The sequence below is a fragment of the Macaca mulatta genome, chromosome 9 (assembly GCF_049350105.2).
Source record: "Macaca mulatta isolate MMU2019108-1 chromosome 9, T2T-MMU8v2.0, whole genome shotgun sequence".
In the NCBI taxonomy this organism is placed as follows: Eukaryota; Metazoa; Chordata; class Mammalia; order Primates; family Cercopithecidae; genus Macaca; species Macaca mulatta.
This window is the reverse complement of record NC_133414.1, coordinates 144,493,262-144,520,988: the sequence shown is the minus strand read 5'-3', so window position 1 is coordinate 144,520,988 and position 27,727 is coordinate 144,493,262. Positions and strand designations below refer to the sequence as shown.

Below are 27,727 nucleotides of genomic sequence, written 5' to 3'. Positions count from 1 at the left end.
CCACCACCACCCAGCAAGGCCAGGGCTGCGGGGCCTGCGCTGTGGGAAACCCAGGCAAGGAGGCGACGCAGAGGCCCTGGCCCAGCCCACACAGCCAGGCCACAGAGCTGGAGCCCAGGGCGACCTAGGCTCTGTCCCCAGAAGTCAGGCCAGGACTCCAGTCCCCGGAGCCCCACACAGGCCTTGACTCCCTCTCCGGGGCCACTCCAGGGTCCCCCTAGAAGGTGGGCAGGGGGTTGTGGGCAGGGCCTCCGGGAGATGGGACCAGCAGAAATGGGGCCACCTGGGGCAGGACCTACAGCAACAGGAGGAAGAAGAAGAAGACGAAGAGGAAGAAGAGGAAGAGGGCTGCAGAGCAGCACCCCAGGCCACGCCCCCACTGTGTCCACCCCAGCTCTGCCGCCCCAGGCCACGCCCCCACTGCGTCCACCCCAGCTCTGCCGCCCCAGGCCACGCCCCCACTGCGTCCACCCCAGCTCTGCCGCCCCAGGCCACGCCCCCACTGCGTCCACCCCACCTCTGCCGCCCCAGGCCACGCCCCCACTGCGTCCACCCCACCTCTGCCGCCCCAGGCCACGACAGGCCCTGCATCCACCCCAGCACCCACGCCAGCCCCTGCTTCCAGCTCTGCCTGGAGTGGGTTGGAAGTGAGACCCTCAGAGGTAGGGATTGGGGCTCAGGCCGGGACCAGTGAGTGACAGAAAACAGACGGTGCTCCCTGCACCTGCCACCCCGTGTCCTCCCACATGGCCTGGTCCCTGTCGAACACGATGACAGCTGGCCTCTGCAGAGGAGGGACGGCAGCCCTGGCGGAGACGGGATGCTGGTGACCCTGCGGGGCTGGTGGTGCCTTCCCTGCTCCCGGAGGAGCTGCCCTGGGCCCCCGGCACAGCGGCTGCTGGGGCCACACACACCCTCCAACCCCGAAGACCTTTTGAAGGCTAAAGGGCCAGAGCCCTCTCCATGACAAACCCTGGGAAGACGGCCGGGGTGGCTCCGTTCTGAGCAATGACATCTTACCAGGTAGGATGCTCGGGAGGCTGGACTCAGAGCAGGGGAGACCCAGAGCAAGAGGGGCCCAGGACCAGCCCGGGCAGCCCTGCTGAGGCCCCAACTCCCCCTGCCGCACACCCCCCTTTGCTCCCAGGACCTCATACTGACTAGGGTTGGCTCCCCAAGGGCCCCTCCCCCAGAAGACCCCTCCTCCAGGCCCCTCCCCCAGGTGCTCCTGCCCTAGAAGATCCCTTCTCTAGACTTCCTCCCCCAGGTGCCTCCTCCCCCAAGGCTCCCCCAGGTGCCCCTCCCTCAGGTGTTCCGCTTCCAGGTGTCCCCTGGTCCCCTCCAATAGGGGGACGAAACCCTGGTCCCAGAACAGGGCCTTCCCAGCAGGAAATCCTTCCTCAGCTCAGCCTTCCTGGGGAGCCCATGGGTGGAAGGGCGGGGATTCACGGCCTGGGCCAGCCTGGCCTGGCCACTGGGTACTGGCAGTCGGGGAGCCCACCTCCCTGGGCCTCCGCTCCTCACCCGATGAAAGCCCCACCCGTGCCTTGCAGGGTCTCAGGGTTGAAGGGCAAAGGCTGGGGCTGGGCTTGGGGAGGAGCTACAGGCTGTGGCGTCAGTCCTGGCCTCAGGCTCGAAGGCGGTCCCGTCCCGTTGCTGTCACCTGCAGGGACTGAGTTCTAGTTGCAGGCTGGGCAGCTGGGAGTGAATGTGCCCAGGGCCGCACGCGTCTTTTGTCCCAGGGGTGTGGCCTGCTCCTTCCATTGGACACACACATTTCTTGAAGCAGTGCCACACTTTATGAAGGCCCTGCCACGTCTCTGCCTTGGCACTTCCCCCAAATCCAGGCATCACGCCAAGCAGCCCGTCAGGCAGGGGCAGCCCCTGGGCACTGGAGCTCAGAGGGACGAGATGCCCAGCCCCAAGGGTCAGGGCCCTGACTGCTGCACCCATGTGGGCAGGGCCGGGGAGGGAGGAGGGGAGGGGAGGGAGGAGGGGAGGGGAGGGAGGAGGGGAGGGGAGGGAGGAGGGGAGGGGGAGCTGCTCTCATTCCTCTCAAGTCCCGGCTCTGCTCTCCTGGGGTCATGTGAGCCCCTCCCTGGATTTTCAAAGGCTTCCCAGGACCCCTGGGCCTGGAGGGCTTCAGGAGGATGAGCCCAGCCCCTCCAGGAGGAAGTTATTCTGGGTGATTTTGTTGGAGAAAAGGGCTCTGCTGCTACAAACCAGTTTGAAAACCATGCCCCGCCTTGCACGTCAGGTCCAGAACCACAGGGAACCATGAGGGTTGTTCCCTCCTGTGCCCCAGAGAGGACCCTGCAGGTGCGTGCTGCCCTCCCCCAACCCCCTCCCCCAGACGATCCTTGCTGAGGGCGGTGATGCCTTTAGAGCGCAGAATGTTCTAGCAAAACCAGGAACAAGCAAAGCCACCATCATCATCTCTGAGATGTCCCTTGGTTCTGAAAGAGCAAATCAAGAAACAAGGGATGAGAAGTTTCACTCCAGGAAACGAGCAAAGCTCCTGCGTGCAGAGCACCGCCTCTCCGGGAAATCCCAGCGACGGCTGGAAAGCCAGCAGGGAGGTCTGGAGATGGGGACTCCGCCCACAGCCCTCCTGGGGCTCAGGGTGGTGGCTGGCATTCCCCCTCCTGGAGGCAGCGAGATGTAGCCGGTGGGGGCATCACCCCAACCCATGCGACATGGGCCCTGCACAGCAGTGCCCAGGGGACTCGGGCCCCGTCAGCCCCGACGGGGACACACGCATGAGTGTGAACCGTGGCCGCACAGGTTACAACTTTAACAACTACGACATAGGTTTCTCTTTTTTTTACATTTAAACAAAGAAAGAGCAGATTAATTTTTTTCTTTTCTTTCTTTATTCTTTTTGGTCTTTAAAGTGACAAAAAGGAGGAAAAGGAACACGCTCTTACAAAACAGAGCAAGTTTCTTTTCCTTGTACTGTTGAAGCCTGGTTTCCCAGGGGCGGCCCTTGGCCTCCTCCACACAGTACTGGTCACTCGTAGCAGCATCTGGGGGACAGGTGGCCTTGCAGGCCGGGTGCTGGGTGCCCAGCGGGCCCCACGCTCTGGGATGAACTCGGAGCGGGAGATGGTGGGTAGGTCCCTCAGCTCTCAAGTGCACAGAGACTCCGCACCCAAGGGCTGGGGAAGAACCCCACACGTGCAATTCAGGTTTTTCTGAAGCCTGCGGGAGACCAAGCTGAGTCTGTGAGACGGCTGCCTCCAGGACACTGCGAGGCGGGCACAGCTGCCCACACCAGCCGCTGGGCGAGGCCGGGGCACCAGGCCTGGTTCCTCCATGGGACCCCAGCAGGCGAGGCAGCAGGCGAGGCCGGGGCGGCAGGCCCAGTTCCTCCATGTAACCCCAGCACGTGAGGCAGCAGCAGCCAGCAAGTCATGAGTCCCGACTGCCTCATGAGCCAGGGCAGCCACAGGCTGAGTGGCAGGAAGAAATACACTCGGTGAGCCACCGGGCTCAGGGCCATCCCTTCCCTGAACACACTGCCGGTCCCCGGGGGCCTCACACCAGGCCGACCACCATGCCCAGCAGGCTCCGCACGCAGCTGGCCAGAAGGCTCCCGGGTCCCTGAACGCAGGTCGGAAGCTCCAGGACAGCAGGTGCGCCCTCATCGTCGGTGACCTTGGGGAAAGCAGAAAGAGGCAGAGGTTTAACTCAGGGTCGAGTACGGGGAACCAGCCCTTCAAGGTCTGAGCACCAGGCCAGGGTGCCCCGGAGGGTCTGAGGCTCACCTGGAACCCCCAGCACCCCCCAGCTCCCACCGGCCCTCCTTCCCTCAGTGCCCACAGCCTGGCCACGCTGGGGAGAGTGCAGAGTCTTCCATGCTTGGGGGCTCAGACCACAGGACTCGCCCTGAAGTCCCGCAGTCCACAGGCCCGACACGCAGGGCCATAGAGAAGCCAGCGAGCCTGGAGCCTTGTGGCCTCTTGGTGGGGGCTGATGGCCATGCCTGTGCCAGGCTCATGGTGTGGAAGGACCCCCATGCATAACTCTGAGGACCCTGGTCTTGCACTGACGGCCCCGTGGACACCTGAGCCTGGGGGTGTCCCAGGGTGGGGAGGGAGGGCTAGGCCCTGAGGGGAAAACCCTTTCCCAGATCTGTGTGGAACCCCAGATGTCAACCCTGCTTCCATCGCCCCCCACCTGAGCCCACGCAGGCCCCGGACAGCCACCTCAAGCAGAGAGACCTGGCGGGGACAGATGGTCCCCTCAGCCCCACAACCCAGGGCCAACCCTGGGTCCTGAAGAAAGCAGCCCCCCAGATCCAACAAACAGAAGGCCAGACACTGTCAGCCCCAGTTCTCCACCAGCTGGCGGGTGGAGAGCGCAGGGACGGGGAAGGGAGCGGAGCCTGCAGAGCCCAGGGCACACGGGACCCTGCCAGCCCCGCCACTCCTCCTGCCAGGAGGAAGGCGCCCCATGGGCCCTGCCTGACCACAGCAGGGCAGGAAGGACCTGTCCCTGTCCCAGCCCCACCGAGAGGCCGCTGCCACTTCCAGTGCTGCACTCGTGGAAGCCCTGAGCTGCCACGGGAGAAACTGCAAGTGCCCTGAGACCACCATGCTGTGAGGAAGCCCAGCGGCACGTGGGGAGGCCTGGAGGGCACCTGCAGGCGTGTGCTGTGTGAGAGTGTGAGAGTGTGTGTGTGTGTGAGCGTGAGTGTGAGAGTGGATGTGTTTGTGAGGGGATGTGTGTGAGAGTGAGTGGATGTGTGTGTGTACGTAAGAGTGTGAGTGGATGTGTGTGTGTAAGAGTGGATGTGTGCGTGAGTGGATGTGTGTGTGAGAGTGGATGTGTGTGTGTGTGAGAGTGGATGTGTGGGAGTGGATGTGTGTGTGTGAATGTGAGTGGATGTGTGTGTGTGTGTGAGTGGTTGTGTGGGTGGATGTGTGTGTGTGTGTGAGTGGATGTGTGAGAGGTGTGTGTGAGTGGTTGTGTGAGTGGATGTGTGTGTATGTGAGTGGATGTGTGTGTGTGTGAGTGGTTGTGTGAGTGGATGTGTGTGTGTGAATGTGAGTGGATGTGTGAGCGAGAGTGGGTGAGTGGATGTGTGTGTGTGAGTGGTTGTGTGTGTGTGAGAGTGGATGTGTGGGAGTGGATGTGTGTGTGTGTGTGTGAGTGGTTGTGTGAGTGGATGTGTGTGTGTGAGTGGTTGTGTGTGTGTGAGAGTGGATGTGTGGGAGTGGATGTGTGTGTGTGTGTGTGAGTGGTTGTGTGAGTGGATGTGTGTGTGTGAATGTGAGTGGATGTGTGAGCGAGAGTGAGTGGGTGAGTGGATGTGTGTGTGTGTGTGAGTGGATGTGTGGGAGTGGATGTGTGTGTGTGTGTGAGTGGTTGTGTGAGTGGATGTGTGTGTGTGAATGTGAGTGGATGTGTGTGTGTGTGTGTGAGTGGATGTGTGAGCGAGAGTGAGTGGGTGAGTGGATGTGTGTGTGGCAAACAGGAGAGAGCCTCTTCCATCTTCCATAGAAAAAGCCCGTAACTAACGTCTAGAGAACTCAAGGATCAAGCAGCAGAAGTACATCGTCTAGAAATACGAAGGTGAATTCTTGTCATTACATACTGCATGTGACCACTCTACTTTTAAAAATTGAACATATATAGTAAGACTGACACAAACACAAGTTAAAGAGAAGTTGCATTTTGGACCATCTCCCAGTCACGTCCGAGGGGGCACAGGAGGCTGAGGGTCTCCAGAGAGAACCAACACAGCCCCGAGCAGTGGAGGCCCCGGCTCTCCCCACGCTGGCCCCCAGGCAGCCCCTCCGCTTGGGTGTGCAGACGCCCACGACCCACCCTGTGCCTCCCTCTAGGGAGCCAGTGCAGGGGCAGCGGGCGGGGCTCGAGGAATCCTCTGCCAACGCCCAGCCTGGCCTGGGGGGTACATCTGCCTCCCCAGGCCTTCCAGCACAAGGCTGCACCAGGCCCAGAGAAGACCCCAGGGCAGGAGGGATGAGGGAGACCCCGGGACATTTCCTCCCAGCTGCCCTCAGCTGAGTTCAGCTCAGTGACATCGACGTCCCAGAGCTACGGTTCCTTGGAGCACACGGCGGTGAGGTGCCAGGCGGTGGCCGGGAAGGGGTGCCTGTGCCCTGCCTCTGTCTGCATGGGTCACCATCCCAAAGGTCAGAAGAGGCCACCGGTTGCAATCGCAGCACATCACACACAAACAGGCTCAGTCCCTGGCTTGGTGGCCGCCGCCACCAGGTATCCCAGGCTCGGGGAGGTGACCTGACCCCATACAGGAGCCTGACTTTGGGGTGCACAGGAGGATCCCCATTTCCTGACCTCTTGTGTCCTGGCTGCCCTGGGGGCTCCATCACAACCTCCTCGCCCAGAGCAGCCCCAGCCCCAGGCCCCGTCCCAGGAAGCACCCCCAGGGTCGGGGGAAGCTCTGGAGTGTCACAGACATCATGCATTCTCCGCTGTCTCCAGAAGGGCTCACACCACGCTGCTGTGTGTGGCAGGGACTGGACTCTTGCCACAACACACACCAGAAAGACCTTGTAGGGCCCCGGCTTGGGAGACCCTTCAACCCCAGGAAAGCTGGCTGCCCAGTCAAACGGAGGGACAGAGGCTGCCAGCCCCAGTTCTCCACCAGCCGACAGGCAGAGAGGGAGGGGACAGGGAAGGGAGTGGAGCCTGCAGAGCCCAGGGCGCAGGGGACGATGCCAGCCCTGCCGCTCCTCCTGCCAGGAAGGGGGTGCCCCATGGGCCCTGCCTGACCACAGCAGGGCAGGAGGGACGTGCCCCCATCCCAGCCCCGCTGAGAGGTCGCTGGAGGGACCTGCCCACAGCAGGTCCTTCCCTGCTTTCAGAAGCTCCTGGCTTTCCCGGGCTCACGAATGCACCCCTGTGAGCTCTGCCTGTCTCCACAAGGTCTTCTCCGTGTGTCTCCAAGTCTTTGCGCCCAAATTTCCCTCTTCTCATGCAGGCACCAATCATTGGATTTAGGACCCACCCTGATCCAGTACGACCTCATCTTAACTTCATTCCACCTGCAGTGACCCTATTTCCAAATAAGGTCCCATTCACAGGGACTAGGGTGGACCTGAACGTGTCGTTTGGGGGACATGATTCAACCTACTACCCCACCCCAAGATGAAGCAATGGAGACCTGGCGGGCAGTACCGTCCCAGGGCCCAGGACAGCACTGTGCACTCTGGCACTCGCAGCAGGGACGTCTGTTCAAGCTGTGTGTGTGCAGGTGTGTAGGTACAGGAGTGCGCATGCGTCCATGTACAGGAATCCACAAGCATGAGCAGGTGCAGATGTGCGACTACAGGGGTGTGGGCACGTGTTCATGGGTGTGCATGTGCGTGCGTGTCCATGCATGTGTGTGTTCATGAGTATGCATGTGCATGCATGTGCGTGTGTGTGCATGCATGTGCATGTGTGTGCACGATCATGTGTGTATGTGTGTTCGTGTGTGCATGTGTGTTCATGTGTGTGCGTGCATGTGCGTGTGCATCTGTGGTCATGCTAAGCAAGAACAAGCAAAAAGCCAGGATCCCACAGAAGTGGAGGACTCTGATGCTTCAGGATCCGAGAGATGAGTGAAAAGCAGAAGATGGACTAAATCCACAGAGAGGCCGCTGACCACTGAGATGCCACGAGCCGGCGAGGGTGGCAGGAGAGGGTCCTGTCCCTGGAAGAGGGCCTGGGGTGCAAGCAGCATCCACGCAGTCGGTCAAAGTGCACGTGCCTCACAGTCCCACAGAGCCCAGGAGGCTCTCAGAGGCCCCACGGACACGGTCCCCAGCCCAATACCAGCTGAGACCTGCCAGGGGCACCAACAGTGACTCCTAAACAGAACCAGGCATCAGCGCCTCCAAACCATGACGCTTCACTTTCTCAGTCCTGGAATAACTTCCTCCGACCCCACAGATTCCGTACGGGAAGCTGAACAGTTCCCTGTGAGAAATATTCGCCAGGATTAGAGCGGTCACACAAACGCATTCCTACAAATACCATTTTCCATTTCTCAGAAGGAAGAGGCAGCTGTGATAAGGCAGCCTGAGCCACCCGCTCCACAGCTGACAGGGAGGAGGAGGCCGACCCTAGAATTGCAGTGGCTCCACCTATGCGTCCTGCCCCCGGGGGGTCCCTCCCAAACTTCTAGTGAGTCACCAGGGACTGTGTGCAAGACGGGTCAGGAGGAGGGCTGTTTGGGGGATCCGCAGAGGCCACAGCAGGTGCTGTGGCACTAGTGGGGTCCCCGCCATGCCTGGAACCTGCTCTGTCCACCCCTTCTAATGCAGCATTTTAGGATTTGAAAGAGGCTCAAATCAAAGGCAACTATGCTTCCCTGAAAAGCAACACAGCCCCGGGAGGTCATTAAAACTGTCCAAGTCCTTCTCCATCAACAACAGCACAACCTTTGGAAATGTCAGTAAACATCCATCAGCCACTATCCTCATTAGGAAAATGCGTAACGGGCCTTGGGAGGAAACAGCCTGGATGGGCCCTTTGTCCCGAACAGCAGCAGTGGCTTTCACAAGGGCCTTCCCTCTCCCGGCCGCAGAGACACGGACTCCAAGGCAGGAGCAGCACTGGCCACTCCTCACATCTCTCCTACCTTCCTGGCGTGGCCCTCGCTCATGGAGCTGAGCTCAGCTGCTCCACGTTGCTGAGGCCTCGAGGACATGAGGCGTCCTCAGGAACCTGGAGGCCTTGGAGCCCCACCTGCCTGGGAGCCCGCAGAGCCCTCACCTGGACATGGGGTTGGAGTCTCGCGCTCACCTACCTCTCTCCCACCCCACTGTCTCTGAGGCCCCAAGGACACCAGCACCTCCCTGCCTGGGCCACACCTTCTCCATGGTGAGAAAGCTGGAGGCTCACACCCTCCCCACAGCTTGTTGGAGAAAAGACTGGGACAGCCAGAGTCCCCCGAGGGAGTTGGGTGTATCCCACAGCTCTGCACATCACAAGGAGGCGAGGGGCGGGGAGAAGCAGCCGGTGTGGGGCCCCGCTTAGGCTGGAAGCCCGGAAGGACGACCGGACCCTGCCCAGATGTGGCCACGGGAAGGCCGGGGAGACCAGGACGGGAGCAGACCTGGGGCCGCGGAGGTGCCCACAGAATCCTATCACAGCGGATTTTAAAAAACGAGGAGTCTCTAAAAATAGAAAGTGAATGAAACGAAGATGCCTAAGTGTGTTCCGAGGTCATGACTTTGCCACAGAGAGAGGGGTGTGACACAGCCCAAAGGGCCAGACCCCGGGACAAAAAGACAGGCTGGGCGAGCTCAGGCATTCGCTCGCACCACCCACCAGGATGTCTGCGGGCACCATCCTTGGTGGGTGGTGTCAGGGTGCTTTTCTTCCTAAACCATCATACTGCATCATAATAGTACTATATATATTATTTTCAGTAATATGTGACATTATATTGTTATATCTTAAATATTTTACACACCTATATTAAATGTTGATATACATATATTAACCTTTACATCTATAAAATTGATCATGTTAACATTAAGAGTCAAGATTTCTGGCATCAGACACAAAAGTGAATCCTAGCTGTGTCGACTGCAAATGTTTCGAAACAGCAGCGGCCCCAGGAGCAGGCAGCAGGAAGCAGGCTCCCAGGAACGTGGCTGTCTCAGGCCTGAGCCAGAAAATGCACAGAGTGAGCCCAGATGACGTGGCACAGCGGGGGCAAAGCCGCCAGCAGGCTGCTGTGGTCACCACAGGACACGGACGCTGGCCTCTGTCAGCTGACCCAAGATGGCACCGTCTGAGCACGGACAGAATAGTGCTTGGATGGATCGAACCTGACTGGGTATGTCAGCAAGCACGTGCGCTTTTATGAGACGCACGCTCAGGAGGGACGCCTCAACCTCGCTGGAAGGGGCTGGGGAACCAGCCCCTGCATCTGCCCTGGCCTCCCTAAGAACTCTGCAAGCGGGGGGTGGCCGCAAGTCTTGGTGCAGTGCCACTAAAAGCTGGTAAGGAAAGAGGTTTTTTTGCAAGAATTCCAGTGAGTAAATGAAGACCAGGGCCAGCACCTCATAATCCCTCAGGAAAGAGCAAATCTTAAAGTGATCACCAACGGTGGGCGGAGCCCCAGGGTAAAAACCCCGGTGAACCTGAACGGATTAGGCTGACAACCCCAAGCCCACAGCCAACCCCAGGGTCTCCAGGAGAGAACAGCTTCCTGCCGGGCGAAGCCCCCTCCGAAGGGGTTCTGATGAGAGAACGAGCTCCATGGCGTGGAGGAAGTCCCACCCCTCCACTCCCAATCCTCTGACACGGGGCACATGCCCTGTCCAAGGTGTCGAAGGCCGGTGGGGTCAGGGGCGAGGATTTGGAGCTGGAGGTGAGACCCAGGAAGCAACTAAGACGCCTGGCAACAGGTCCACGTGGCATCAGGGCATCTCACCGGAGGTGGGTGCAATGCTTGGCTTTGAAGGCACGGATGGGCAGGGGCCTCCAGCAGCGTCCCCCGACACTGGGAAAGTCCCCCAAGTCCCAGGCACCTGACCCCCCGAGAAGCAACTCCAAACTCCCCGGCACCTGCCCGCCTGTCCCCCCAACACAGCCTGAATGCCCAAGTTGCTGGCCAGGAGGAGGTGGCAGGGACCGGCTGCAAGGCTGCTGGGACCCAGGAGGCGGGGCGGGGCCTGAGCCCCTGCAGCAGGCTCAGAATTACAGGCCTCTGTTTCCTTCTGGAACAAAATAATTACAGCCTTCACGTGGGACCTGAATTCCCTGAAATCAACACAGGGAAGTCAGCAGGGAAGTCAGCAGGGAAGTGGGAAGTCAGCAGGGAAGTCAGCAGGGAAGTGGGAAGTCAGCAGGGAAGTCAGCAGGGAAGTCAGCTGAGAAACCCGTCCTTGGAAGCAGAAGAGCGTTTTTATTTAGAATTGGAGGAACAGAAAAGCAAGTCTTGTGCAGGAAGCTCAAGGATGCTGTTCTAAAAGGAAAACATAAATCAGAAAAGCCAAAGCCTGGAGACGGCGGCGTTGCTGCTTCTGCCCCGGAGACTCCAGCGAGCATCGCACTCTTCCAAGTCCCGGCAGCTGCTCCTGCCGAGTCAGCACTCCAGTGCCGGGCAGCTTCCTGATTATTATCTTTATTTCCCAGGAGAAATCAACATTATGAAGCTGAAGGTCAGAAGTGGCCCATGCTGGCCGGGCGCGGTGGCTCAAGCCTGTAATCCCAGCACTTTGGGAGGCCGAGACGGGCGGATCACGAGGTCGGGAGATCGAGACCATCCTGGCTAACACGGTGAAACCCCGTCTCTACTAAAAAAATACAAAAAACTAGCCGGGCGAGGTGGCGGGCGCCTGTAGTCCCAGCTACTGGGGAGGCTGAGGCAGGAGAATGGCGGGAACCTGGGAGGTGGAGCTTGCAGTGAGCTGAGATCCGGCCACTGCACTCCAGCCTGGGCGGCAGAGCGAGACTCCGTCTCAAAAAAAAAAAAAAAAAAAGAAGTGGCCCATGCTGCCCCCATGGCCTGTGCACCACGGACCTTTCTGGAGCAACGGGCCCCTCCCTCGCCCCACAGGCCCCTGGGCTGAAGCCCATCTCCACCCCTGCTCCCTGGGGCCTTCCCTTCTGTCGGACGAGAGGCTGGGGTGGACCCTGGGCTGTGCCCACACTGCCCACACACATAGCACTGGGGATGCGGAGTGAATGAGACCAGGGGCTCCTCGTCCCGGGAGCCTGGGAACAGCACCTTCTGCGACATGGTGTTTGCGATGTGATTAAATGAGGGTTTTGAGATGAGTAGCCCCTCCCGCCCTATCTATGGGTCCCCAGATGCCACCAGGGTACTTTGAAGAGGCAGAGGCCTTGTGCCCATGGAGGCAGAGCCTGGGGCGACATGGTCATGAGAGGGGGACGTCTGGACCCCCAGAAGTTGCAGAGGCAAGAGAGATCCTCGTCCGGAGCTGAAGGTGCACAGCCCTGCACGTCTTGACTCAAGATCCTGATCCCCAGAGGTGTGGGAATAAACGCCTGTGGTCTCAGGGCCCCAGTGTATGGAGGTTTGTTACAGCAGCTACAGGAAACTCACAAAAGACAAGGATGACCCAGGGGACACGGACCGTTCAGTAGCAGAGAAGCCCGTGCTCCCAGCTGCTGACGGAGGCTGTGCTGGGTACGTCCCCGCAAGTCCCCTGCCAGAGCAGGAGGGGAAAGGGTTGGGCCCCTGGAGCCACAGTAGGCTGGACCTGTCCAGTCTGCACTGTCTGGGAACCTGTGAAATCTCCCCCTTGCCCAAGAGGCCGGGACACCAGGAGAGCATTGAGTCCCCACTTCGGGAGGTGCCCAGCTTCTAGTCTGCGTGTCAGCGGAGCACGGCCTGCCCCGGCCACGACAGGGCAGAGCAGGAGGTGCCTGTGCAGGACCAAGTGCTCCTGTTGGCCCTCAGAGCTCCCAGGACCGGATGTCCCTTCGGCCCTCACGGCTCCCAGAACCAGGTGTCCCCATTGGCCCTCACGGCTCCCAGAACACCAGGCAGCCCGCCGCCCCTCTGGGCACACCCCTCTCCCATCTGTAGTGGTGCTGGGGTGCAGGGCGGGCAAGGCCCCGAGCCCCTCAGGTCCTCCCCACAGGGCTGGCCAGTGCCACCTACTCTCCACCACCCTCCTTCCTGCTCCCGCACACGTCCAGTGACCTGCCATCTCCACCCGCCTCTGCGCACGTCCAGTCACCTGCCATCTCCACCCGCCTCTGCTACTCCGAAGCCTCTGCCTCGAGCAGCCAGTCTGTGGAGCCTCCTGACCCTGGGCATTGTCCTGGCCCAGGTCCCCCCAATGACTATGGATCCCTGCCCAGCCCCCTGCCTGACCCGCCTCTGAGCTTTCTCCTGAGATGCCTCCAGCCAGGCCTCAGGCGCCTCCCGAGAACTGGAGGCACCCCTGAGGATGGGGCCCCATCAGGGCACAGACGGTGGCTCCCCTAGTTCCAGGAGTGACACCTGCACGCCGCCCAGCCTTCCCCGTCCCCTCTACTCTCCCTGTCCTCACAGCTGGAGGTCATTTCTTTTATTTATTTGTAAAGCTATCAGATTTTTTTAGTTTCATTTTATTTTTAACTGACAAATAATAACAAGACCATCTCACTCCTCTGTCTGTAATTCTCCAACAGCACCCACAGTCTGTGCTTTCGCCCACCAGGCCCTTAGTCAGCCTCTGCCCACCTCCGCACCCCTGGAACATGCCCTGCCCTCCTCCTGCCTAGAACGCTCACCCTACCCTCGCCCCATCAGCTCCTGATTAGCTCACCATTCAGAGCCTGGCTCCTGCCACCTCCTCCAGGAAGCCTTCCCGGATCCCAGTCCAGGCCAGGTTTCTCGCTGGATGCTCTGCTTCAAGCCCCTCTTCCCTTCCTTCTCAGCAGTTCCTGTGTGTGATTGTGCACTAATTTGGGAAGTGGTGATTCACAACCCTCCCTATTCTGCCCCCGCTTCTAGCCTGGGTCCAGTGGAGTGCTTGGCCCTCAGTAGAGGGGTGGGTGGGTGGTGAGGGAGAGACCAGGGGAGCAGAGAGAAGACCCTGAGCCTGGACGGGGGCAGGACCCCAGCCCAAGGCCCCGGGGCTCACACTGGGGAGGAGCTGCCTTCCCGTCTCAGGCTCGGTGGGCCCAGGCAGTGGTGGGGTGTGGGCGAGATTGCCTTCTCTGGGTCCCCACTCCCAGCTGCAGGACAAGCCTGGCCAGGCAGCTCCTGCTGGGCCCCTGACTCTGCAGGTCCAGTGCCTGCACCTGATGCAGGAGGCTGCTCCCAGGCACAGTCACCCCAGAGCCTGGTCTCCACCACCTGCCCCTGCCCCGGACCTCAGCTCTAACCCCAGGGGATCCCTGTGGGTGTAGGAGAAGTCCCAGGGAACGGCATCTCCTGCCGGCCTGAGAAGGCACAGTGGTCACCTCCAAAGGCAGCGGCCACAGGCCATTCATAGGTCCCGGAGCCGGCCATGGCCACCAGGGCGGAGTGCTGCTCACTCAGAGGTGGGTCCTGTTGTCACCCTGAGATCGGTGAACTAACAGGCTCAGAGGTGTCAGCTCACTGAGACTGCAACAGCAGGTGACCGGCTGGGACAAGGCCCAACAGCCTCTATTCCTGTGCAGGAGGCCGGCCCAGCCTCGGCGAACCTGGGTCAGGACCTCACACAGAGGGGTGCCCAAGTGTGCCACACAGCCAGGCATACGTCCTGGCGCGGCCCCTGCTGAGGCCGATGTGCCCGTCCCTTGTGCCAGCCAGGCCGCCTCTTGGCACTACTGGCCACAGGCCCAGTGCCCTGGCACCCTGTGGTCTGTGGGGCGTCCGCCCACCCCTCAACCGAGCCGCCAGCCCCGCAGCTGAGAGAGAGTGAGGGGCCTCTCACGGGGAGACGCTGGGCTCAGTGTCCCTGCAACGGAGCAGATCTCGCTGTGCCTGCAGTGACTGCTCCCCGACAAGTGCCTCGGGCAGCAGACACCCACAAACCTCAGGAAGCTTCTGGCACTGCCCAGCCATCCTCGTCCTTGGGTGGCTGCAGGAGCAGCTGGGGCCAGGCCAGGGTGGCCAGTGGGCGGGGACTGGGAGGACGACCTTCCCCAGAAGGCCTCCCTGCCCGAGCTCCAGCCCCCATGCCAGCCTCCTCCTCCCGCCCCGCCCTTGGGCATGGCCACCAGCGCCCCACACCTCACTCAGCCTCTGCTCAGGGAGGTGTACCTTCATGGTGGTGTTGGCGGGTCCCCCTTCCCAGGAAAGGCAGGTACCCCTGCATTTCCCCTACAAGGAGCAGACAAGAGGTGCATTGCTGACACTTCAAAGCAAAACGTGTCCCCCAGGGACCACCAACCCCACAGAGGGCAGGAGATCCCAGGCCCCGTGAGACACCAAAAACCCGACCAGACATGCACCACTCTGCGCTTTGGTGCTGAAAGGATCTGGCACCCCCACTCCCAGAGCAGGGGGCTGGTCCTGGCGCAGGCCCCGAGCGGGCGCAGGCACTGCCCCCCGTGGAGGCAGGCAAACCCGTCTGGTGAGATTCTTCCTCTACTTCCGGATAAACACAGCCGGCCCTGAGCCTGCAAGACTGCGTCCTCCCATCCTCCCGGTTGGGCACTCCCTGCCAGCCAAGGCCTCGGGCCTCACTTGGGGACGTCCTGCATGGGGAGACGTCATGCCCTGTAAATGCCTGAGTCCAGAACTCGGGGAGGGCCCCCCAGGACAGCAGACGGGAGTCCTCTGACCTTCCTCCTACCCCTCAGAGGATGGTGCCCTGGCTTTAGACATTCCCCAGACTCAAGCTGAGAGGCGGCACCTACACCCACTCCCCAACACAGCACCTGCCCCACCTCTGCCCCAAGGCCCCAGAACTGATCAGAAAAGGGCCTGGTTCCTGGGGTCGGGGGAGCAGCCACGTTTGTGCCTGGCCTCCGGAGAGCAAGGCAGATGTAGCCAGGTGGCTGGAGGGAGCGGGTGAGGCCAGGCCAGAGCCTGAGCAGCCGGGCAGCCTGGGGACACTGGCTTGACCACAGTGGTCTCTCATCACTGCTTCCACCCAGAACCCCAATACGCAGGGTGCAGCAGTGGAGGGGCACCCAGGCACTCCAGTCCCCACCCCCACCGAAGGCTAAGGCCCAAGGATTGTCACCTGGGAAACTCTAAGGCCTCTGGGCAGGTGGCCAGGGCAGACAAGGTCACCAGACGTCACCAAGGCCTAGGCGGAGCCCTGCCCCTGCCCTCTGCATACAGCCCCCGGTCCTGGAATCTCTGCATCCAGGGGGCAATTAGGCCATGGAGCCAGGAAGAAGAGCACAGAGGACCACCAGCCGCCCCACCCAGCGAGGACTCCTCCCTGGCATGCCTCTCCTGCCGGGGAAACAGGAAGGGCATCTAGGAGGTGCTGGGAGGCCTCTGGAGCTGGGAGAGAGCCTTCAGAAGCTCAGGGCAGAAAACAGCCCCTTGGCAGGCTCCAGATGCCCCACATGGTGACCCGCAGGGGCATGGGTGGCTCCCCCAGCCCCACGAGATGATACCCCACACCTCCACACAGCGTAGTGCCCTCCAGGTACAGGAATCCACACAAGGCCTGGCTGGAGATTCTACCAAGTGCTCCTAGGAGAGGCCGAGAGTGAGACGCTGTCCCCAGGAACATGTCCTGGGTCCCGGGCGCCTGGCCACGCACACAGCCTGCTGACAATGGAGCGCACACTGACCCAGGAGGGAGATTCGGGGGTGGTGGGGGGCAGGGCTGGGTCAGTCTGGGGAGTCGAGGTGGGGGCTTCATCTGAGGGTGGGAAGCTCACCTCGCCCTCCCTCCTTTAATGTACTGGGATGGCCTATCCATGTGCAGGAGGAGGGAGACCCCCACTCTGATCTTTGGGAAAAGCAGTGAGAGTTTGCTCCCTGCTGACAGGGCCCCAGCCTGGGCTCTCCCCTCCCCAGGACCAGTCAAACCACATCCCTGACTCCAAACAACTAAGGAGAGCATGAGAATCTCCCGTCTGGCCTTTGAGAAATGGCTGCCAAACACAAACTCGCTTTGTGCTTTGAACAAGCACCGGTGGTGACTGGCCTCCTTGCAGTGCGCCTCTAGTGTGATCAGAAGCGCAGATGACATTACCAGTGAGGGCAACCATTTTCCAGACGGCTGGGGCCCCGAGCAAGGGAGCTGAGGGGCACAGGCAGCGGCTCCCTGGGCCTCAGGGCTCAGAGCAGAGGCACAGCCTGGACACAGGTGTGAGCTTGGGCCTGCTGGGGGAAGGAGGCTGCCACTGGCACACTCACCTGGTCAGGGAACCAGTTACGTTTCAAACTGGGTTAAGAGCTCCCTGATTTCCGGGGCCACGTGTCGCGCGGCATTTGCAGCCTCGGTTATAGCTTTCCGATACATCCCCTTCTTCTTACGGTTAAATCTCAGTTTGAAAAATTCAGAGAAAGGGGAGAGTTTTGAAATAGACAAGAACGACGTAGTCGGAGAACCAAACCACGAGACCTTCGCTTCTCGCCAAGACGGCTCTCCGTCCTCCTTCTGGCCGAGGCTGATGTCAAGAACACGCGCCGGCCACCAAGGAAAACCATGGATCTTACCCCACACGATGTCCCCCACGGCCACAGTCCTGCCGTCCTCCGTGATGCACTCCGACACGCTCTGCGTGTGCAGCCTGACCGTCAGGGGCGGCACGGTTTGGCGAGCCTCTCTGGACTCGGAGGGTGCCGACGCGCCGTGGCCAGGCGAGAGGTCGCCCGTGTCTGCCGGTGTCCCTTCCGAGCCGGACGATCTGGCCTCGTCGAGGCTGTCGCTGCTGCACGCCGACTCGCTGGCACAGTCCGCTCTCCCCTCAGGGCAGCTGACAAGAAAAGCCAAGTCCTCACCGCCCTGTGCGCCCTGGGGACAGCTCTTGAAGTCATCGTCCTCCCCCGAACTTCCGGAAGACAAGTCCGCCGGCCCACCGGCAGGGCCGTCCGCACAGGGCGCGGGCGAGCTGGCCCGCGGGTACCCGTTCAGCTCCTCCACCAGCTCGGCCCGGTACACGGGCTCGTGCTCACTGTCCCCCAGGCGGTGGGGCTTCAGGCGGATCTTGGGGGGCGGCAGGTCCGTGCTGGGCGGCACAGGCCGTGTCAGTTTCAGCTTGGGGATGGAGGCCGAGGGTGCGCCGGACGGCCGGTCCCGGGACTCTCTGTCCAGCACCTCAGGGTCCTGGCTGCCGTCGTCCTGGGGGGCCTGCTGGGGACGGAAGGGCTCCAGAGAGCCGTGCACGCGGGAGGGGATCTTGACCACCTCTCCCTTGCCCTGGGGCGTGCTGTAGGAGATCTTGATGACCGGGCTCCGCGGGACCTGCTCTGCCGGGGCCCTGTCCTCCTCTCGCCTCTCCCGCTTGCTCCTCCTGGCCGTGGCCCCAGCCATGGGGTCGCTGTTCTCTGGCTCCTCCGGCTTGCGGAGCTCCCTGTCCGGGCCACTGCCCAGCCTCCTGCGGGCCCTGGGCGCGGCTGGGGGTCCAGGGCTGGCCTCCGGGGGGCTCAGCGTGCTCTTGCACTTCTCACAGAGCACTTGGCGTGGCCGCAGGCGGATGGTGCTGAGAATGAGGCGCCCCGGGTCGCGGTTGCGGGACAGACGCCGCCGGGTGCGCTTGATGGTCCTGGGTGGCGGCTGGGGCACCCACAGCTTGTACGTGTCCCGGAGCCACAGCGGGTGAGGGAAGGGGGCGCCTTCGAAGTATGGCGGGTACGGGGGCAGGCTTCCGGCGGGCAGCGGTGGCACGAGGGGCGGGGGTGGCTCGGGACCAGTGGTCTCAGGGGGCTGAACCCCGTGGGGAGGAGGTGGGGAGCCAGGCCCCAGCTGCATCACCTCTGCATCCCCCTCTTCGGGGACCCGGCCATGGCTGTTGTTGGCGGGGGGGTCGTCGACCTGGGGCAGCAGAGCCGACGGGGGCAGGCCAAAGAGGCCAGACCTGGCAATGGAGAGAGAAACCACAGTGAGAAGGGACGCTGGCACACCCACCACCTGCACCCAGAGCCAAGGCCCCCAACCCATGAATGCTCCAGCAGGTCCGGGCAGCGAGCCATGCCCTGAGCCCACGCCCGCTATGTACACCCTGGGTTGGACACATCAGGGCAAGGCATGAGCCTTCCAAAGCCACGCAGCATGTGACCTGGAGGTCAGCTGCTTCCCTGGCCTGAGAGAGGCACAGAGGCTCCGAATCTCAGTCTATGGCCCTGGGGGACATGTGGCCCTTGGCCCTGGGCCCCAAAACTCAGGCCCCTTGCTCACAGGCTCAGCCGTTCCCTCCTCTCCTCTCTGAGGGGCTGGGGGACTCAGGGAAGACCCCCTAGGGCCAGGTAACCCTTCACCCCCCCAACGCAAGCCCCTGGAGAATGCCGTCCTGCAGGAGCAGGGTTCCAGGTACATGACGTGTGCCTGGGGTGGGGCTGCATGTGGCCCAGGGCTGAGCCCTCTGGAGGTGGCCCAGATGCTTTCAGTGACCCCGAGAGAGACCTTATCCCCATCTGCCCACACAACCTGGAAGGCCCTCCCTGCCCGCCTGGCACCCTCAGGCCCTCCCCCGCCGGGCCACACGATCTGCAGAAGGGGCACAAGGTGGGGGGGAAGGGGCACAATGGGGGGGAAGGGGCATGGGGGTGAAAGGGGCACAAAGCAGGGAAGGGGCACAAGGGCGGGAAGGGGCACAAGGGGCGGGAAGGGGCACAAGGGGGGGAAGGGGCACAATGGGGGGGAAGGGGCATGGGGGTGAAAGGGGCACAAAGCGGGGAAGGGGCACAAGGGCGGGAAGGGGCACAAGGGGCGGGAAGGGGCACAAGGGGGGGAAGGGGCACAAGGGGCGAGAAGGGGCACAAGCGGCGAGAAGGGGCACAAGGGGCGGGAAGGGGCACAAGGGGCAGGAGCAGCCACTGCTGGGGGAGCCACCGTTAAGGCCCTGCGGCTGCCACAGCCAAGACACCAATCCCAGGTAAAGGCCTTCTCATCCTGGGACTCGATGGGCCAGGCAGCCTGCACTTAACGGGCAGCACCCAGCACTGTGTGTGGCTTTGGGGGATTTGTCATCAGAAGCCGGTGGCAGCTCCCGTCCTAGAGTGCAGGCCACCTCGCTGCGCAGACACCCGGCTGCCCCATCATTCTCGAGGCCCAGTGCAACCATGTCCCCGAGCCTCATCCCGCCCGAGAAGCCGCTGTGAGCGTGTCAGGAAACCAGTTCTGGGAGTGCTGGTGTTACCACAAACCACGGAAGACAGGGCCACGGAGTCCTCGTGTTTCCACAGTGAACACGTGTAACTTGTAACAAATGGGATGCAATTTTCAGGACTGCTCTAGCTAAGCCAGAGAAAGAGAGAGAGATGGAGAAAAAGAGACAGAAAAGCAAGACAGCACTGCGACTCGCTGGGAGGGCGCAGCAGTGGCCTTTGGGCCTGTGAGGGGATGAACACGGGGTGGGGGGTTCTGCTCTGTGGTGGGTGGGGGTGGTCACAGTGAGCCCCACCTGCCCCATTCTTCTCCGGCCCAGCACCGCTGTGGTGCCTGCAGCCATGGGCTAGCGACAGCAGGAGCATCTCCGGAGTGCCGGCCAGGCCCCCTATGCACAGGGTCTCACTGAGCCCCGCAGCAGCCATGGGAAGCAGGCTGTCTCCAACTCTGATGGGCTGAGACTTCCTCGGGAAAGGAGAGTCAGGCACACGGGCCTAAGGGCATGATGCACTGAGGCCAGTCCCGGGCGGCACCTTCACCAGCCCCAGCCAAGTGCTGGTGCCAGGACCGAGGAGCACAGACCCCATGCACCCGGGGCCAGCGGGCCACACCTGGCCACTCCAGCGTTTGTGAAGAAGGTTTTACCAGCACACAGCACAGCCCCCAGGCTCCTTTATACACTGTCTGTGAGCCAGGCCATAGTGGGGCCACCTGAGCCAGCGACTTTCACTTACAGAAAAGGTTTGCCGGAGTTAAGCTGTAGAAGCTGCGCCTTTGCCCAAATCCGACCCCCACCCCAGGGTTCCAGGCTGGGGTCTCCAAGTCCCCTGGTCTCATAGCCAGGACTGGCCTCCACAACCCAAATCATCAGCTGGTTCGTCATCTTCCATGAGCACCTTGTGAGCATTGAACACAAGCTGAGCATTCTGAGAACCAACCTCGTGTGCTCACACACAAGCACGTCCCTGTGCGTGCACACTCCTCACACTGGTGCACGCGCCCGCCGGGCACCAACCTCGTGTGCTCACACACAAGCACGTCCCTGTGCGTGCACACTCCTCACACTGGTGCACACGCCCGCTGCGACACGCAGGCACCCTGAGGTTCTGGGTCAGCGTGCTTACGGCCCCTTGCTGTTGGGGGAGCCAGGAATCCCTCCATAGGACCCACTGCACCCCATGAAAGGGCCTCAAATGAGGGCAAATGAGGAGATATTGCAAAGAGAAGGCCCCCCAAGGAGCAGAAGTATCCCTTCCAGAGGACAGTGGCTACGACAGTCAGAGGGAGGGGGCAACCCTGCTAGGGCTGGGGAACATGGCACCCTGATCACATGGGGTTGTGGACTGGGCTGAAGGTGCCAGGAGCCTGAGGAGGGCCCCACAAACGGAGCCAGCCCCACCCCTTGCCCCAGGATCTTTAGCCACAGGGCAGGGGTTAGTCCCCCCCCAGGCAGATCAAACGGGTGGGGAGCAGCCTACGCTTTGCCATCCCCTTTGGGACCCTGAGTCACACCTGCACCAGTGCCCAGGGACCGGACAAGCCAGCCCTGCAGAAATGGCCGGTGACCCTGGCACGTCAGGCAGCCGTACTTCCTTCCTGGAGCTGCCGCCCTGCCCAGGCCACACCCCAACGCACTGGTGGGTAAACAGAGTGGGAACAGCTCACTCCCCAGGCTGGAATGGATGGGGGAACCCAGCCCCTGGGATCTTGCAAAGCTAACAACAGGGCCCCCGGGCTGCTGGGACCTCGGCTCCTGCCCTGCTTGAGCAACCCCATGAGATATAGATCAGTCTTCCCATTTCAGAGTGGTCGGCGAGGCCGGTGAGACCAGGGAATGTGCCTCCAGGTTGAGTGGGTGGGTGCCGGCTGGGGTCTGCTGCCTCCAGACATGAGGATGGTGCTGGCACAGGAAGAACCTCAGTGGCTTATCCTGGACCCTGGGATGTGAAGAGTGGTCCTTCTGGAAGTGCACAGGTCCAGAGAGGTTCCCCACACACCCACCCCTAGGGATAGGGCCCCGCTGGCCTGGCTGTGCCCCACAGGTAACACTGAGCCTTGACAGGTGGGAAGATGGGGTGGCCCTGGAGCCAGATGACCCTGCTGGGTCCAGGCTGCCCTTTTAGAGCCACCAGTTGGGCCCTGCCTGTGGGGAAGAGGACATGTGAGGGGCCCCGTGAAGTAAGCCTCATGCAGCATCTTTGCGAGCTCAGGGACGGAACAAATAACCATTGCTTTGAGAAAGGGCTGGGGAAACTGAGGCAGGGGTGAGATGCCCAGGAGTCTCTAATTGCAGAACGGACCAGACCCTAAAGCAAAAAGTACCACAGTGCCATTCCTAATGGCACAGCAGCGCCCCGGCAAGGATATGGGGGCCCTGGAGACCAGGCCTGAGGTCCTCAGCCAGACACAAGTGGCTGAGCCTTAACTCGGCCATGGCGGCCCTAGGGCCTCACCTGGATGTCAGGCTCAGCCAAACTCCCAGAAAGGCCCAGGCCTGAAGTCTGCCCGGGGCCATGGCCGGGAGGAGCACAGCCCTGGCTGCCTGCCCAAGCCCCCTGCACTCACCGGCAGTGCCTCCCCACGGCTTCCCCATTCTACAGACCAGGGCCACGAGATGGCAGATGCCCACATGGCAGCCTCCTGTCTGCCCTCCAGGGCCCACATTCGCCCTGGACCTTCCTTCCTTGCTTTCTGATGAGGAAAGGCCACCCTATTGTGGCCTAAAGAGGTAAGGAAAATGTGGCTCCTGGAACAGGAACAGGCAGCCTCAGCGCAGCCCAGGACAACCTGAGTTTGGCACCCAAGACCTCGGCTGTGCTCCAGTGTCAGTCTAGAAACCGTCTGCAGTCTCCCCACAGCCCTGCAGACACCCACAGCAGGACAGCATGTGGGAAACAGGGTGGGCGGGTCAGGCCTGCAGGGCACAGTGGGGCCTCCTGGGGCCACCTCTCTCCGGGATTAGGGAAAGCAGGCTGGCAGGAGAAGCCACAGGCTAGACACCCGGGGAGCACCTCCTCCAAGGCCCCACAAGGGGAGCCTGCCTCACCCTGTGGGCACTTGCCCCAAGATCTCCAAGGGAGAGCAGGTGGGGCCAGGTGGCCACAGCCGGCCCGGGTGTCCTGGACTCAAGGGTTTATGAGCCATCAGCATGGTCCCTCTCTAAGCCCTGTGGGGCTCCCCAAGTAGCACAAGGCCAGGTCCCCAACCCACACCCTCCTTACCCACTCACTCAGATGCCACCCCCTTGAGACGCTCCTAACACCAGCCATGCTAGCCTGGCCTCCCGGTGCCCTGGCCTTCAATGCACTAGGCCTGCGTCCCTCTCACTCCCCAAGGGCAGAGGGCACATCCTGTCACCACTGCAGCCCTGGCCCGGTGCTCCTGCTGGGTTGTTGAGTGAATCATCCCAAGAGCGGCCCCCAGCAGTGGAGCCTCCACCTGGACAGGTGAGCCCAGGACAGAGCTCAGGGTGCCCTTCTGCCGGGACAGGCAGTGTCTGGGGTTCTCAGTGTGAGCTAGGGTGTCTGAGCTAGGGTGTGGCTCACAGAGGACGGTCCCCTGACCTTTCCAGCAGTCTGTGTCTGGAACCATAGGCAACCCACAACTGGGGGAGGCCGATAAATACCAGCTGAGGGATCGAGCCAGGAGGCCCTGGTGGGGCAGGCCAGCCTTTCCACTCTTGGAGCCTCATCTGTCCTCAGCCACCCCTCAGCCAGGGCCACCCCACCCAAGATCCTCAACTGGAAGTATAGCCCTAAATCACCCACAAAACAGTGCAGGTCAGGGCAAGGCTTGCGTCATCAGTGCTCTGGAAGGAATCACCACATTGGCCCAGACGCGGGGAAGATCACTGGAAGCCGCCTGCTCTGGGCTCAGCCCACTTCCTGGCACACAGTAGGTGTGCAGTGAACTCACCCGGATGTACACGCAGGCTGACACTCAAGAGAATCTCGCTTCAGATCACACGGCCTTCCGGCACAGGCCAGGCAATTCCACCCGCCTGCCAAGCCCCTCTCCCCTCTGCTTTGCAAACAAGGGAGATAATGCCATCTCCCAAACCGGCCAACAATGAATGCTGGCTGCTGAGCCCACCTCAGCCCTGCATCCTGGTGCCTGTGTGAGGGGGGCCGCCATTCCCGTGGGATTGCTCTGAACAGGTGCCTGGCTGCCCGCCTCCTGCGCTCAACAGAATCTGCACAACGCCGGTTGCTCTGGGACCCACAGGTTCCCTGAGGTGGGCGGACACCTGTCACAGGGCTCCCAGCAGCTCTTCCCTGCGAGTCAGCACCCACACTTGGGGACTGGGCCTCCACTGTCACACGTGAGGGATAAGGGCGGGCACCACACCCTGACAAGAAACCGTCACCTGGGGAAGGCAGGTCAGCACCCTGTGGTCCGAGGCAGGGCTGGAAACAGGAGCTCTGAGACTCAGAATACAAAGGCAGAGAACCGGCCGGAGACTCAGGCACAGGGGAGACAAGGGAGGGGGCAGGGGTCCTTCCAGGACAGCCTCAGGACTGAGGGTCCTGGAGAGGAGAACAGCCGGAAAAACTCAGGCACAGGGACACCGAGGGAGGGAGCAGCAGTCCTTCCAGGACAGCCTCAGGACTGAGGGTCGGGGGACCTGCTCTGCCTTCAGATTCCCCACAAGGACAAGGGGGCCAGCCCAAGGCAGCAAGGGCGGCTGCTAAGTGGCTGTGCCCGCAGAGGCCCAGCTCCCGGCTCCGTGGGCGGCTCTGGTTACAGCTGAACGTGGCAGGCAGGGTTGACACCCATGCATCCTACAGCTGCCAGTTCCCACGCCGGGGGTCCCATCGGGCCTGGTTTTTTCCAGGAAGGGCAGGTGGTGGTGTAGATTTGCAAACCAGGTTAGCCATGGGCCTCAGGGAAGAGAGCCCAAGGCCACTGCAGATATTCTCAGCCTCCCTTGTCCTGAGTCAAGGAGCCCAGGAAATGGGGCGACCTGCTGCTGCTCGTGCCCCTCTCCAGGGAGGAAAGGCCAGACAAGGTGGTGCAGGTTTGGCAAGGGTGCGGCCCTTCGGACCAGGACCAAGCCCAGCCCTGCCTGCCGGAGGAAGCTGAGGCTGACGGTGGAGGGGATGGCAGCTCCCAAGAGGCGATTGTGCAGCCCGAGTGTCGCTCTGTCCTGCCCGTGCACTCCCAGCGGTAGCCCACACGGAGCGGGCAACAGCCACACGGGAGCCATATGTTAAATCACATGACTTGTGGATACATGGCTTCTGGTACAGCTAATGAAGAGATAACGTCTGCGAAATAATTGTGGAAGGAACACGGCCCTCTCTGCTAATTCATGTCGCTGGGCAAAAATCTGGGCTCCACTGATGGAAAAAGTTGGGCCTTTACAAGAGGAGCCTTTTCCTGCTCCCAGTTTCAAAAGAAAGCAGGAGCGCAGCGAGGCCACAGCCTGATTCGTGCCTAATCATTGATCTGGCAGCGACAGCTCCCTGCCATGTGACACGGTGTCCAGGAGGCTCATCTGCACTGCATGGGTCCCTGCAGCCGGTGCACAGGTGTCGCTCGGGGGAGCCGCCCCACCCTGCCCTGCGCCCCCCACCCAGGAAGCCAGGGCTCCCAGGGAATGTACCCATGGCTCCCACAGCTTGTACCTCTTTACGTCCCCATGACTCAGGGCTCCCTGGCCTGAAACTGTTCTTAAAACGCACAGCTGGGCGCAACTGCTCTCCCTGAATCCAAACCTCAGCCGCGGAGTCACTCCCAGCAGCCAGGGGCCCATGGCCTTCGACAGGGCACCCCCACCTGTGAGTAATTGCCAGGGCAAGGCCACGGGGCATCTGACCCTCCCCCGTTTTAACGACAATTCTGCCAACAGCTGAATTCAACAGTGGGTCTGAACAAAGAAAAGTGCGTTAATTATGGCAGATGTGTGGAGTTCCGGGACCCCGGTCCCGCGCCCCCCGCCCCAGCCCGGCCCAGCGCCCGCCGCGAAAAGTCGCGACGACTTTGAGAACCACTTTCGCCCCCCGAGTGGCGGCCGCACTCGCGCGCCCCGAAACCTGGGCTCGGCAGAAACCGAAAGCTGGCGCCAGGGTCGCGCCACCCCCACCCCGGAGGCGGGTCCCGGGTCTCCGGGAGGAGGGAGGTGTCGGGGGGGGGTACCCCAGGGGTGTCCCGGCCCGCGCCCCCGCTCACTTTTTCGTGCAGTCCAGCAGGATCCCCGCGAAGCTCCGCTCGCCGCAGCTCACCGTGACCACCAGCGCGCCGTTGACGACCTGCTCCACCCGCACGGGCAGCCGGCAGCCGGCGCGCGGCTCCATGCTCCCGCCGCGTCCCAGGCCGCCCCCGCCCCGCCGCCGCCGCCGCCGCCGCCGCCGCCGGGTCAGCCCCGCGCGTGACGCCGCCCCGCGGCCGCCTGACGTCACAAAGCTCCGCTGGGGCGGCCGCCACCGCCGTGCCGGGCCGGGGGCGCGCGGCCGCGGGCTCTGCTCCCGGGCACCCCGCCCGCCGCCGCCGCCGCCGCCGCCGCCGCGTACGGGGAGAAGCCGCGCCCGCCCGCAGAGCTCGGCGGGACGCGCGCTGCGGACCCCGGGGGTGGAGAGGGGCTGCGCCCGGGCTCGCGGCCCACGCTGGCCGGGAGTGTCCTCCGACTCGGGAGGACCCGAGAGCCACGAGCCCGGGGGCGGCGGGGGGAACACCCGCCCTGGCCGGAGCCCCGGGACTCCATCCCCCAACTCCCCTGCCTGGGGCCGGTCCCGGGCCCCCGTCTCCCTCCGGACCCGGCCCTGCGCCCTCCCTCCCTCCCCGGTGTCCCGGATCCCCCCGCCTGAGTTCGGCTGCCCGCGTGCCCCGGCAGCGCCCCGCGCAGGGCTCTGGTGGCCCCGGGCACTGCGGCGAGGAAGTCCCGGGCGGCGCGCGCAGGAAGCCGGGGCGGGCGGAGGAGACGCGAGGCGCCCGGGGGCAGCGGCCTAGTGTCGCCCTCGCCGCGTGGGGGACGGGACACTGGGTCGCCCCACTGGGCTCGGCGCCTCTCGGGCGACAAGCGGGCGCGCGCCCGGCTCAGGGTCACCCTGCGCGCCTGGGGGTCGCCGACACCGGGACCCGTGGGGTTAACTCCGTCGGGAGGTTCCCGGGCCCAAGGGCCAGGCGCGCCTCCGCCAGTTTACAAAGGAAACAGCCTCCTTCCTCCGCGGCAGGGGCTCCCCGACCCGCGGGCGAGGAGTGGGAGGTGACGGCGCCGGACCCCCTCCCCCCGGGACCCCCGCAGGGTCCCGGCTCCCGCGCCTTCAGGCGTCAAAGCCCCCGAATTCCCCGAGCACCAGCGCGTCCGCACCCGGCTCAGAACGCAGGGGCCCGGCCTGCTGCGGTGACCTTGGCCCCGGGCCGGGCTTCTGAGCCGGGCTTGCAGCGCCCGACGGGGCCTGGAGGCGGGGCGGGGAACCGCGGAGTTGTCCTGGCGACCCAGCGCCGCGCGGCACGGCTCCTCCCAGCCTGGGAATGGAGGACCACCGCCCCTGGTGCCGCTGGGGTCCGTCGGGCCGCTGGCGCCGCTCGACCTCGCCCTCCGGCGGCCGCACGGCAGGGGGAGCCTCAGAGAGGAGCCAGGGCGGCCGGAGTGAGGGAGCCCGCGGGGCCTGGGGCACCTGGCGGTCCCTGGCAGAACAGGGGTGGGGACCGAAGCCAGGGACAGTCCCAGAGGAGGCCTGGAAGCCCAGCGAGCGTGTGTCCTCTTCTGTGTGGCCTGGGGCTCCCGCCAACACTAAGCCCTTACTGGGGCCTAAGGCGCCGTAGCCGCCAGGCCTGCAGAGGAGCTGCCCTGCTGTCCTGCCCACAGGCCTCTGCAGCTGCCCCCTCCAGGGGGTGGGGCTGACTTTGGAGGAAAAATGCCAGGCAGCAGGGACCCCCTCGCCACCCTACTCGGGGTTGGGCTAAGCGGCCATCCTGAGGCTGCCCACTTGCTTGGCTCTTCTTCCTGCCTGCCGGAGAGGCCTGCTGGGCACTGCCCTTTCTGAGCACTGCACAGGGGGCTGTATGTAGGTGAGGGGATCCAGAAAGAGTGTCAAGGGAGCACCAGC

At 62.8% G+C, this 27,727-nt stretch overlaps 1 protein-coding gene across 4 annotated transcripts; it reads right to left on the bottom strand.

The window, feature by feature from the left end:
* Nucleotides 1–2,808: 2,808 nt before the first annotated feature.
* PWWP2B (PWWP domain containing 2B) lies at nt 2,809–27,492 on the bottom strand. 4 transcript variants are annotated; one of them, XR_013398454.1, is made up of 4 exons: nt 25,848–26,033; nt 16,763–18,426; nt 13,272–13,389; nt 2,809–3,657 (listed from the first exon to the last, which is right to left on the bottom strand). XR_013398454.1 is itself a non-coding variant. In XM_077947887.1 (3 exons), exon 2 carries the CDS (start codon nt 18,318–18,320, stop codon nt 16,779–16,781), a length of 1,542 nt encoding a protein of 513 aa, XP_077804013.1. In that variant the 5' UTR covers nt 18,321–18,426; nt 26,986–27,492; the 3' UTR covers nt 2,809–3,657; nt 16,763–16,778. The 4 variants fall into 4 exon arrangements, 3 of the variants coding, with proteins under 3 accessions (XP_077804013.1, XP_028682884.2, XP_028682885.2); XM_077947887.1 differs by lacking the exons at nt 13,272–13,389; nt 25,848–26,033 and adding an exon at nt 26,986–27,492; XM_028827051.2 differs by lacking the exon at nt 13,272–13,389 and having other exon boundaries at nt 25,848–26,220.
* Nucleotides 27,493–27,727: the final 235 nt, after the last annotated feature.